This window comes from Giraffa tippelskirchi, chromosome 1, assembly GCF_054371585.1.
Source record: "Giraffa tippelskirchi isolate mGirTip1 chromosome 1, T2T-mGirTip1v1.2.pri, whole genome shotgun sequence".
Classification (NCBI taxonomy): Eukaryota; Metazoa; Chordata; class Mammalia; order Artiodactyla; family Giraffidae; genus Giraffa; species Giraffa tippelskirchi.
Genome location: NC_137275.1, coordinates 209992399 through 210004657, shown reverse-complemented (window position 1 = coordinate 210004657; position 12259 = coordinate 209992399). Strand labels below are relative to the sequence as shown.

Below are 12259 nucleotides of genomic sequence, written 5' to 3'. Positions count from 1 at the left end.
GTCCGCGCCCAGCCAGGCGCGCGCCGTAGTCGCGCCGCGGTTGCCAGGGTGAAAGGGCGGCACGCCGAAGGGAGGCGGCGAGGAGCGCCTTGCGCATGCGCCGTGCTGCCAGGCGGGCTGCGGCGGGGTGGGGAGGGGGCTGGTTAACCTCCGGCCCGAGTGAGCCGCAGAGCGAAAGGGGTGCTAGTCCCTCTGTCCCGCCGATCGTTTAAAGAAGCCCCTCCCTCTTTCCCCCCATCCTTTTTCCTCCAGCGCGCAGGCCTTGAACTGGACCACTGGGCGTCCAGCAGCCGGGTCCGTGGCGTGGGCGGGGGAAGGAAAGCTGTGGCCCTGGAGATAGATCAGCCCCTTCTCCACCCTGCAACCTTCTGAAGCACCTCCTTACACTAGCCTTGGAGAAGCAACCAGGGCAAGCCAGGCCCCGCGGTCCAGTGAGAAAGAAGGGGCGGGGGACGTAGTGGAAACATGGGGAAAGCCTTGTAGAAACGTGACAGAAACTTGGGTGACTGTGAAGCCTGGGAGACCTTTCCCTGAGAGCCCCCTAGGAACCTTGCTGTCTCTGACTTTCAGCAAACGGATACTCTCCCTGAGCCTGTTTCATCTTTGGTGAAACACCAGAAATAATGCTGACTTTACAGAGCATTGTGAAGATTAAATAACGTATTGGAAGTGCCCAGTATGTAGTTAATGTTCAGTATTTATGGTTATTGGTGGGAGTCTAGAACCTGTTCCGTCTGGACTAAGAGGACGGTAGAAACTAGAAAAGGTGGGAAGATAGGCTTGAAAATGTCCTTCCCCAAGCAGACAAGCCTCATCTTCCATTTTGATGACTGGAGAGGCTCAGGAAAGTTCAACTGGACAACCACGTATGGTGAATGAACAAATGGAAAAAATATATTGCATACCTGTTAGGTCCCAATTCTACGCACTGAGAATCAGCAATGACTAGGCACTTTATATACAAATATAAAAAATATACATACACACACACACATATATATATGAGGAGGTTAAATTTTTACAGAGAAAAATTACATAGGATAAATAGACTCAGAATTGTGTTGGCTCCATTTTTGGTAGGAGGTCAGGGAAAGCCTCTCTCAGAAGTGACCTGAGTGAAGTGAGTGAAAGAATAAGCATACAAACATCTGGAGAATATTCTAGATAGAAGAAACAGCAAATACAAAGGTCCTAAGAGGGCATGAGCTCTATGTTTCAAAAATAATATTTATCCTACAAGGCTGTAATTATCTCTGTAGATGATCTCCCCAACTATACTTGTGAGCTGAGATTTCTTTTACCCATATCTGTATGTATCCCCAGCACAGGGCCTGCCATCTAGCATGCATTCGCTAAATTCTTCTTTAACTGGACAGACACATACAAGAAATGGGATGAAGAGAACCAGTTCAGGCTAAGCAGGTTGTTTTTGAAGGCCAAGGTCCAGAGAGGGCCCATGTGCACAGTTTTGCTCCTGTATCTAAAAGCAGTCGCATGCAGTCTTGCAGAGATGTAACTGGACAGACACATACAAGAAATGGGATGAAAAGAACCAGTTCAGGCTAAGTGGGTTGGTTTTGAAGGCCACGGTCCAGAGAGGGCCTATGTGCAGTTTTGCTACTGTATTTGAAAGCAGTTGAATGCAGTCTTGCAGAGATGCTGCTCCTTCTCTTGGTGCCAAGGGAAAGGAGCCTGCTCTCCAAGCTGCCCAGTTCCATGAGGAGAGATGAGAACAGCCAGCCACCCAGCAGCTAGCACACTGCTGCAGCGACTCAGGCCATTCTCTGCAGTGCGCGTGCGCTGCAGCTGAGTCAGTTTCCCAGAGGGAGAAATCCAGCCTAGAGACTGAAGAACATCAGAGGTCAAACCACCAGACTGTGAGCTCCCCAGCCCTGGCCCTGCCTGCACTGTGGGACCCACCGCTAAGGGAAGAAGAAACAGCATTTAGCACTGTCCTAGTTCTCTTGCTGCAAGAACTTCAGCTCACTACTGTCAGAGAGCAGCTTCTGGGTATTCCGGGTCTGATGGGCTTAACCACAGGGGGAGGCTTTAGAGACTGTGAGCCACAGCTGAAATGCGATCGCCAGATTCTGTCCCAGGCCATATCCCAGGAGCTCACTCCTGGCCCCTTGCCTCCCCGCTCCTCTAGTTCTTTCCCTGCAGCCTTGCCAAGAGCCTGCAGCTTTTGACAAGACTGCTTCCCCATTTGACTTCTGCCCTGGCCAGATCTCTGTCTCTGGCCAGTCTGGCTCCCCTGCCCAGCTTCCCGGGCCTTTTGCTTCTCCCATCATCCTCATCTGTAAACAGCTAGTCTCTTCTAGCTGTGACTTCTGTCTTCTGCAGCCCATACAGCAGTCACTCACCTAGCTGGGCACTGTCTGTACCCCAACCCCCTCCTGCTACTTCTGGCCTATGGGCAAGTCCTTTGCCTCTTCACAGCCAAGTCAGTTTAGATAATTTCAAAAGTAGCTTTTCTAATAAACCAAAGCCCTTGTTCTCAAGTGTAGTCCCCAGACCAGCTGAATCAGCACTACCTGGTAACTTGTTAGTAATACAGATTCTCAGGCTTCATCCCCAGACCTACTAAATCAGAATCTCCAGGGACTGAGGTCCAGTATGAGTGTTTTAACAAGTCCTCGGGGTGAGTCCGATGCACACTAAAGTTTGGTCACCATTAACTGAGTGAAAGCAAATTATTTTTTTAAAAAAAAGAAAAAGGGAACTACAAAAGCACAAAAACAGATGACTTTTCAACACTTGAGTTTCTGATTCTGAGATAGCGTATCTGGTCATGGATATTCATTTCAATGAGATTTCTGGGCCTCCAGGACCATCTTTCCAACTAAATATCAATTTAGGATAGCCTCAGTATTGACACTACTGATTTAAAGTGTCTGGCGAAATTGTCTCTTCCAGAACACCTATTCTCTCTTGCCAGGCATCGCCTGCAGCCCTGAGTTCCCTTGTAAGTTCTGGGATCCCCCATCTCTTGGGAAAGAAAATGTCTTCCCTTAAGTTTCTTGCCAACAGGCTTTCCCTTTGGGAGTCAGTACAGGGCATCACCCTGGAGTCAGCTGTCTGAGCTTTAATCCTCACACTGCCACTTACCAGCTGTGTAGTCCTCAGTGAGTCATTTAACCTCAATAAGCCTCAATTTCCTCTTCTGTAATATAGCGATCCTAATGGTAGTAACTCCTAGTTAGAGTTGTTGTGAGGATTAACGAAGATTATGTATGCAAAAGGCCTGACTTAGAACACCTTTAGTAAATGGTAGCTATTACTGTATTACTCCCCTGTACACCATATCCTTTTGTACCACTCTTGTGTGGCATTCTCCCTCTCAATCTCTGGGCTCTTAGAAGTCCTGTGCTCACCCCCAACCCCTTTTCACTGTCATACCTTTTCTGAAGCATAATCACTGGCCAGATGCTGCTTTTTGTTGAAGCCAAATCTTCACCAGTTACTCCCTGTTAATATCTGGCCTGAGTCTTGGCATACACCACATAGCCTGGGAAAACCCTGACCTTCTCTAAGCCTCAGTTTCTTCAGCTGTGAAATGGTCATCATAACAGTACCACCAATAAGAGTGGTTGAATAGATTGAATGAGAGAATTCATGTTAAGTTTTAAGCACAGTGTCTGGTATGTAATAAGCATTCAAAAAAACATTAGCTTTTATCATCTCTTCCCAACCACAATCTAACTCATTCTTTTTTTTTGATGCCCCCTTCTAACCAAAAATAAATTCACCCAAAAGCCCTGGAACCCCCTGGGACTCAAGAGTACTGGTTTCTGATCCTAGAAGCTTTCATAGCGGGGAAAGGATGGTTCTCTTCTGACGTGAGCTGGTGCTCTGTGGAATGGTCTAGCGCCATACTTGGAGAGCTGTATGCAAAGTGGGAAGCAATCAGCGGACACAGATCTGAAGATGGGCCTGGAAATCGTGTGAGAAGAGACACAATTCAAGCACCCACCGGTGCTTGAGTATTTAGCCTGGAGAGGAAAAATTCAGGGAGGACAGGTTCATTTACTTCAAATCTCTCTAGGGCTGTTGTGTTTAAGAGAAAGCTGGCTTGTTCTCTAGCCTCTGACAGAATTAGACCCAGTTTTGTGGAAGCTATAAGAAGATAGATCTCCACTCAACAAAAAGTTCAGTTTTCTAACAGAGCCATACAGAACTGGGATGGATTTTTGTTTGGTAAGGGGGTCCCTATCAGTGGAGGTATTCAAGTAGAGGCTGGGCATTTGCTTGTCCGAGCTGTCCTAAGGGAATCAGGCACTGGAAAGACAACTGGCAGAGACAGCCTTTAACATCTTTCTGAACTCTGAGGCTCTTTCAGACTAGAGGCCAATAACTATGCATCTCCTTCCTGACTCTGCTCTGCAGTTGTACTCACCTTTGGAATGCACGCTGAATCTCTTCTCCCCACCTCCACTCTTATAAGATCCATTGCAAGAGGTGCCACTCCTTCCTGGGAGAGGGCATGAGAGGAGGAGTTAACTAATCTGTAGCCATTACGATGTTACTATGTCACAATCCCTTCTTCATGAATGACGGCCTGTTTTATGCTAGGCCCCTGGGACACTGAGATAAGTGAAGTCTGGAAGAAACAGGTGTTTCCATCACATCCTGTCTTGGCTCTGGAAATGCCCCTCACTTATGTTCAGAGGATGACCAAGGACTCAGCAAGTTTATCTGCCTGTTGACCTCCTCTTTGTGAAAGGATGCTAGCCCCCAGCCCGGTCTCTCCAACACAGAGGAACAGGCTCACTGCTCCTAGTAAGAACAGCCCCCTCCCTCTGCATATACTCTGAAGATGGTTGTGGACCTGATTGAGCCTGGGTGATTGAGACTAGAGAGAAAAGGGCCATCGTGAGTTTATAGCACCTGTATTTCATTGGCTAAGCACCCAGACTCTGATACCAGACTGTCTGGTGCCAGTCAGTCAATGCCAAGTTTCCCACTTACCAGTGGTATGGCCTTGGGTGATTTCTTAACCTGTCTGTACCCCAGTGTTCATATTTGTACAATGAGAGTATTAACAGTACCCAACTGAAAGGGTTGTCATGAAGAGAAATGACAATGTATATAAAGTGCTTACGATAAAGCCTGACATATAGAAAGCACATAATATATGTCCACTATTATTCTTTTCTACAATAAACCATTCTCCCTAGTACAGCACCAGGAAATAAGGATTTCTGAGGTTTCTGAGCCCTTTGATACTGCCAGTGCCATTGCAGTCAAGTTCAGATGGTACTATGTCAGCATTTTCTAGAGACATGAGTCTCTTGAAATTCATCCCTCATTCTGAAGGTCAAGCTGAACTCTCCCCCAGCCACAGGAGATCGAAGACAGAAGGTGAAAGGACTTAAGCTGGAAGGATAGGACTTAAGCAGACAAGAAAGGACACGAGGATCCTTCCCAAGCTAAGGAAACAGCCTGAGCAAAGGTGAAAAATTATGAGGACAACTGGAGAGAATGGAGATAGGAGTTAGAACAAACGGAAACAGCACCCTTCAGTGCCCAAATACCTGTGCAACATTAGGAAAACTCAGGAACATGTAAGAGATACAATATTCTGCAGCCATGAAAAATTATCTTTATGAAAAATACACAGCAATGCGGGAGAAAGTTTATGATAACACAGTTTAAAAACAAAACCTTAGTTGGAATATTTTTTCTAAACAACTGGATAATGTCTTTTGTAGAAAAGTATTAATAACTGAAACATTTATAAATTCTTGTTTATAACTTTTAGCTTAGGTGAAACACATCATTATGAAAGCTCAGCCTGGTTTCCCATTATCACCTACAAGTATTATATGTTTACTTTTCTGCTTATATGAAAGTAAATCAAAGACAAGTTCATTGGCTTTGAAATATAAACTCAAATTTGGCATGACTGGCTCATGATTAAAAAAAGAATAAAAGGGACGGAGAGAGGGATTCATAGGGGTCAGATTGTTATGGTCTCTAATTCCAGGTTGGGGTGTTGGAATTTGAGTATTTTATAAGTGGAAAGCCACTTAAAAGTTTATGAGCATAGTTATTCCAGGAAACTTGATTTGGCAGGTGAAATAGGAAGGACATGAGTGGGATGAATCTGGGCTGAGGAGTTGAGTGGAGACCCGGAGGTCTCCCCAACTCCAACCACCACCAGTGATGACCTTAGCAGTACAAATCTTTGTTTTTCAGTCAAATGGAAAAAAATAATTTGGCGCTAACAAGAACTATTGGCTCTCATTCTCAGTCATGTAAAACAGGTGTCAGCAAACTTTTTCTAGAAAGGCGCAGAGAATCAGTGTTTTAGGCTTCAAGGGCCATATGGCCTCTGTCACAACTATGCAACTCTGCCATTGTAGAGAGTAAGCAGCCTTGGGCAGTACATAAAGGATTGGGCGTGGCTGTGTTCCCATAAAACTCGATTTGCTACAAGAGGTTGGGCTGACTCACCAGTCATAGTTTATCAACCTCTGATCTAAAAGAGCATTGTGTTATTTTCCCTAGAGAATAATTCTTCGATTCTCTAAAGCCTCCTGACCCTCCCTCTTAGACACTTGCCGTCATGCACACGGCCATCTCCGCCTTATTTACGAGAAGAATGCCAGTGAGAACCGGCAGCACTACTGATCTCTGGAGCAGTGAAGAAAAGCAGCGTGTTAAAGTGAAGGGGCTTTAGATTTCTCTCAGTTTGAGCCCTGACTCTGCCAACTGTGTGACTTTGTACACAGCACACAACCTCTCTGAGCCTCCATTTGCTCGAGAGCAGAATGGAGATAACAGGTACAACCTCATGCAACAGGGTTTGCATGAGGATTAAATGTTTGTAAACCACTAACAATTGGCATGGAACTGGCACTCAATAAATAGTTACTAACCCACGCTGGCTTTATAAATAGCAGTCAAGCAGAGCCAGCCTACATGACGAGAATCCACTGTGGACCCAGCCTTCAGGTCAGTACTGGCATGGAAGTGAGAGGCAGTGGGGATCTCTGAACAAACACAAGCCTAGATAAGAAGGCAACACTAAATTTGAAGACGCTGCCGCAACACATTTGTATCAAATGCTTCTGATGAATCATTTATTAGGCAGCCGCACTCTACCAAGTCCTCTTGGCTACTGGTGGCTGGGATCATGGTCACAGGCTTCCACTGAAGTAATAAGATCCTGCTCTTCATCCATAGACTCTCAACAGCTGGTGAGTGGGAGAACCTCATGTAAACAGCCTCCTCTGAGTCCATTCTTCCGGGCTCCTGGGACCAGTCACCTTCGCCTCAGCTGAAAAATAAACACATCAAGATAATGAATGCATCTCTCCCAGGGGAACACGACACAATGAAAAGCAATCAATAACAAGAAATAGTGTGGGATCGTCTTTAGAGAAGACACTGTGAAATGTAAGAAGGCTAAACATGCGCACGCACACACACACACACAGAGACATACATTTAGATTAACAGACGCACATTTATATTAACTATTAAGAAAGAGATATGAGAGCCTGGGTTCAAATCCTGATTTTGCCCCCTTATGAGCTGTTTGTTTCTGGGTAAATTATTCAACTTCTGTGCCTATATTTCCCCATGTATAAAATGGAGACAATTATGGTATGTCCCTTTAGGGTTGTTGTGAGGATTAAATGCATTAGAACAGTGCCTGACAGTAATGAATGCTAGGTTAGTGTTTGCCATTATTGCTTTCAGTATTATTCTCTCACAAAGACGTTTTCGGAATAGCTGAACAACTGAGTCAAACCCATAAAGAATAAAATTCAAAACTAATCTGAAAAATCTGATTCTGTGATACGCTAAAAGACCCAAACCTGAAATTCAAATAAAACTTTGGATTTTTCACTCCCATGACTCAGCGATGGGAAAGGTCAGACTAGGATGATGGGTGTTCCCATCATTCAGTTCAACTCAACAAACAGTGACTGAGTGAACATACCAAAGTTGACAGCTATACTGTGGTTTGTAAAATAATGTCCTAATTCTTAGGAAATGTACAATGAAGTAGGACTAAAGTCTGTATGCAAATTATTCTCAAGTAGTTAAAAATGTTAAATGTGCATACATTTATGTATATTCATATATACCTAGAGAGAGAAATATTTAACAGTAGATGTAACAAGAGTCTATCAGTATACTCTTTTTATTCTTGCAAGTTTTCTATAAGATTGAATCCTTTCCCGATGAAAAGTTTTTAAAAATCTGTTAGAATGGGTTAAAAATAAAAAAGAAGCATTGACTCAGGTTTGACTATCAAACAAGTACTGAGCTGATGCAGGACAAGTAGAGGTGACAACACACAGACCTGACAAAGACTAAGAAACCGTGGACCTGGGACAAGGAAAGCGGTTCTGTGATCTCAGATATCTAATGCACAAGGCTAACTAAGATGCTCTGATACAGCCATCTGCACGATAGACTCTGCTTGTCCCCAGGTGCCTAAAAGAGGTTGTATGCAGCACCAAGAATAACATTGCTTGAAACCTTTGCCCTACGTTTCATTTTAGTTTAGTCTTAATGCCTTTGTTTCACCTGCCAATTATCACCTCTTCACTGATACCCCTACTTCAGCCTCTCTTCAGCTTCTATCCATTTTGCAGACTGCTCATAGAACAAATCCCTCAATTGTTGTTCTCACTGTATCACCTCTTCACTCAAGAACGTATAACGACTTCCTATTTTCCACAACCAAAATCTAAACCTTGCTGTCTTATCAGTTCCATACTTTATGGTTTTTAAGTATTTTGATTTGCAGTTTCAACTTTTTTCTCTGTCGCTGAAAATAAAAGAACCTGGGACTCAACTGATATCCCTTAGGTCAGTTCAGTTCAGTTGCTCAGTCATGTCCGACTCTTTGCGACCCCATGAACCGCAGCACGCAAGGTCTCCCTGTCCATCACCAACTCCCGGAGTCCACCGAAACCCATGTCCATTGAGTTGGTGATCCCATCCATCCATCTCATCCTCTGTCATACCCTTCTCCTCCTGCCGTCAATCTTTCCCAGCATCAGGGTCTTTTCCAATGAATCAGCTCTTTGCATCAGGTGGCCAAAGTATTGGAGTTTCAGCTTCAACATCAGTCCTTCCAATGAACACCCAGGACTGATCTCCTTTAGGATGGACTGGTTGGATCTCCTTGCAGTCCAAGGGACTCTCAAGAGTCTTCTCCAGCACCACAGTTCAAAACCATCAATTCTTCGGGGCTCAGCTTTCTTTATAGTCCAGCTCTCACATCCATATATGACTACTAGAAAAACCATAGCCTTGACTAGTGAGACCTTTGTTGACAAAGTAATGTCTCTGCTTTTTAATATGCTGTCTAGGTTGGTCATAACTTTCCTTCCAAGGAGTAAGTGTCTTTTAATTTCATGGCTGCAATCACCGTCTGCAGTGATTTTGGAGCCCAAAAAAATAAAGTCAGCCACTGTTTCCACTGTTTCCCCATCTATTTACCATGAAGTGAGTGGTTGATGCTTAGTTGAAGTCATGTGGCCTGAATACTAGACTTATGCCAAAGCTGTGATTTGTCTGAGGTTGAGATAATAGTTCTTTCCTCCTCAATATATTTTAAATTTAAATAAAATTTTAAATTTTAGAATAGATTTAGGTTTACAGAAAAGTTGCAAAGATACTATGGAGACTCCATATTCTTCACATCCAGCTTCCCCTATTGTTAACACCTTATATCACTATGGTACCTTTATCACAATTAAAGGTTGACACTCGGATGCAATATCTTTCCTACTACCCTTGAACATGAGAAAACTCACAACATCTAACTCATCCCAAGGCGTGATTAGAACATTCATTTTGAGGCTTCCTGAGTTTTCTCTTTGTGTTAGATACCTTGGGAACCCAGAATTTTCTTCTCAGATTTCGTGTCCAACTACATCTAATCAGCTGGTCCAAGAAATTCTTGCTTCCTTTACGGTACAAAGGAATTCTTCACACAGTAACTCACATGGAGATTCCTGAAATCTCATTTGACACAAACATATAGTGGTAAGTTGAGCTTTCAGTACCGCCTGTGGAAAGTACTTCAGAAACATCACCTCTGTGTTATTCTTTGATGGGCCAGGAACAGTAGCGTCCTGTATGGAAATCTATGGTGCCAACTGCCCTTAAGCTGCCAGTGAGTTTTTTCTGGTTCAATTAAAGGGAGTCTGCTCACTCTGCTCCTAGAGCTCATTAACCCATGGAACTAATTAACAGGCAAGGTTTACTTGCTCTTTCGAGCTTCCCATTTGACATTGGATCTGCATTCTTTCCGACACCCTCATCTTTCTCTGCATTGCTGAAGTAGAAATAAAAAGTTCATGATAACATCTAAGCAAGTGGCCATGTTTTTCCCATCAGGAATAGGTAATTTCCCCTTCTCTTTCTTGAGGAAGAGGCATCACACAGCTTCTTGGGAGAATTTATTAGATGGCGCCTGAATTTAAATACAATATCCTTTAGCATTCTGCGTTTTGATGTTACCCTGCCTGTTAGAAAATCCAATATAAAATTAAAGGGAATTTTGAAAAAAGAAAAACATTCATAATTTTGCTATCCTAGCACATCCATTTTCAGGCTTATGACTTCCCTTTTTGTCTTTGTCCAAGCTCTGGACATCTGTTCTTTTCATCCTGCATCATATTACACACATTTCCTGTGTTTCTGGTATTCATGTATTTTTCAGTGGTTGCATAATATTTCATTAATTAGATGTGTAATTATTATTTAAATATTTCCCTAAAGTGCTCTATGAGGGCAAAGACTTCTGTTTTCTTCACCACTGTACCCTCATTTACAGAAATGCTGGGCTTTCCAGGTGACTCAGTGGTAAAGAATCCATCTACCAAGCAGGAGATGTGGGTTCAATCTCTGGGTCAGGAAGATCCCCTGGAAGAGGAAATGGCATCACACAGTCCAGTATTCTTGCCAAGAAAATCTCATGACAGCAGAGCCTGGTGGGCTACGGTCCATAGGATGGCAAAGAGTCATTCTCTACTGAGCACAGATGGACAGGCACCCTCATCATTTAAAACAATGCTGGCAAAAAGTAGTTCTCAGTACGTGTTTGTTGAATAAAAAGTAAATTCAAATGGTTCAAATTCTTTTTCTCATTTATTATTATGTTCAGATTTCATCATGCCTTCTTTTGATTGTTAATTTTTTCTCACTGTACCTCCATGAAATAAAAATAGTTTATCATGATTATTTTCTGTTTTTTATGTAGAAAACATTGAGTGACCAATTTTCTTTGATGATGATTGGTATGATTGCATGTAAATCCCTTGCATATCTGAAATGTCTTTATTCTACCCTCATGTTTATGTGATAGTTTGAATAGATCATAGAGTTCTGTGATCATTTTCCCTCTGAATTTTGAAACTGTCTTTTCATTTTCTTTTAGCTTTCATTGCTCTCTTGGAAAAGCCAATGTTGTTCTGATTCCTGATCCTTTTCCTAAGTATAACGTTTCTCCCCCTTCTTTTCTTTCTCTTCCTCCTTCCCCTCCCACAACCTCTGTTCTCTGAAACTTCCTCTTTTTTTAATATCTATTTATGTATTTTTTATTTGACTGCACTGGGTCTCAGTTGCGGCACACAGAATCTTCGATCTTCATTGCAGCATGTGGGATCTAGTTCCCTGATCAGGGACCGAACCTGGGTCCCTTGCATTGGGAGCACAGAGCCTTAGCCACTGGACCACCAGGGAAGTCCCTTCCTCTTGTAAATAACATAACTTTTTAATGAAAACAATCTTTTCTATTATCTATCTGAATTTAGTAATTTTTTTAAAAAGTGTTCTTACACTTTGCAATCTGTTTCCTCCAAGTTATTTTGTTGTTGTTTTCTCTTTGTTTTGGTCTTTTGTGGTAGAGTCTTGGCTTAGGGGTCTAGTAATTATTAAGAATGGGGCACATGAGGTTCGTCAGCATAGGGATTATATCTGCCTTGCTTACCCTTATATTCCCAGACCTGGCCATTCCTGGTACCCATCAGGAGCTCAGTAAGAACAAATAAGAGGGATGGATGGATGATGGACAGGTGGATGGTGGCTTCCTGGATGGATGGATAGGTGGGTGGACAGTAGGTCTCAATTCCATTATGTTCCCTTGTCATTAGGAATAAAGACAACCAAAAATTTAAATTCCTTTAAAAAAAAAAAAAGGAATGGGGCACTCAGCACGTTCAATTCCTTATAATAAAATATAATAGAAAATAATCTGAACAAGAATATATATATACACCTATATATG

The 12259-nt window shown here is 43.0% G+C and overlaps 1 protein-coding gene across 2 annotated transcripts in view; it reads right to left on the bottom strand.

The window, feature by feature from the left end:
* Nucleotides 1-5582: 5582 nt before the first annotated feature.
* The window catches only part of SLC44A1 (solute carrier family 44 member 1), a 219006-nt gene continuing 212329 nt past the window's right edge, over nt 5583-12259 (bottom strand). Inside the window, exons 16-17 of one of the 2 annotated variants that reach the window (XR_014064004.1) lie at nt 6985-7282; nt 5583-6626 (exon numbers count right to left, since the gene is read on the bottom strand). Coding sequence is in view for 1 of the 2 variants with exons in the window: in XM_081524921.1 (XP_081381047.1) it covers nt 7268-7282 (15 nt within the window). In the remaining variant the exon portion in view is untranslated. Of the gene's footprint in view, nt 7283-12259 lie in introns of both variants that reach the window. The other variant, XM_081524921.1, reaches the window with a different exon arrangement.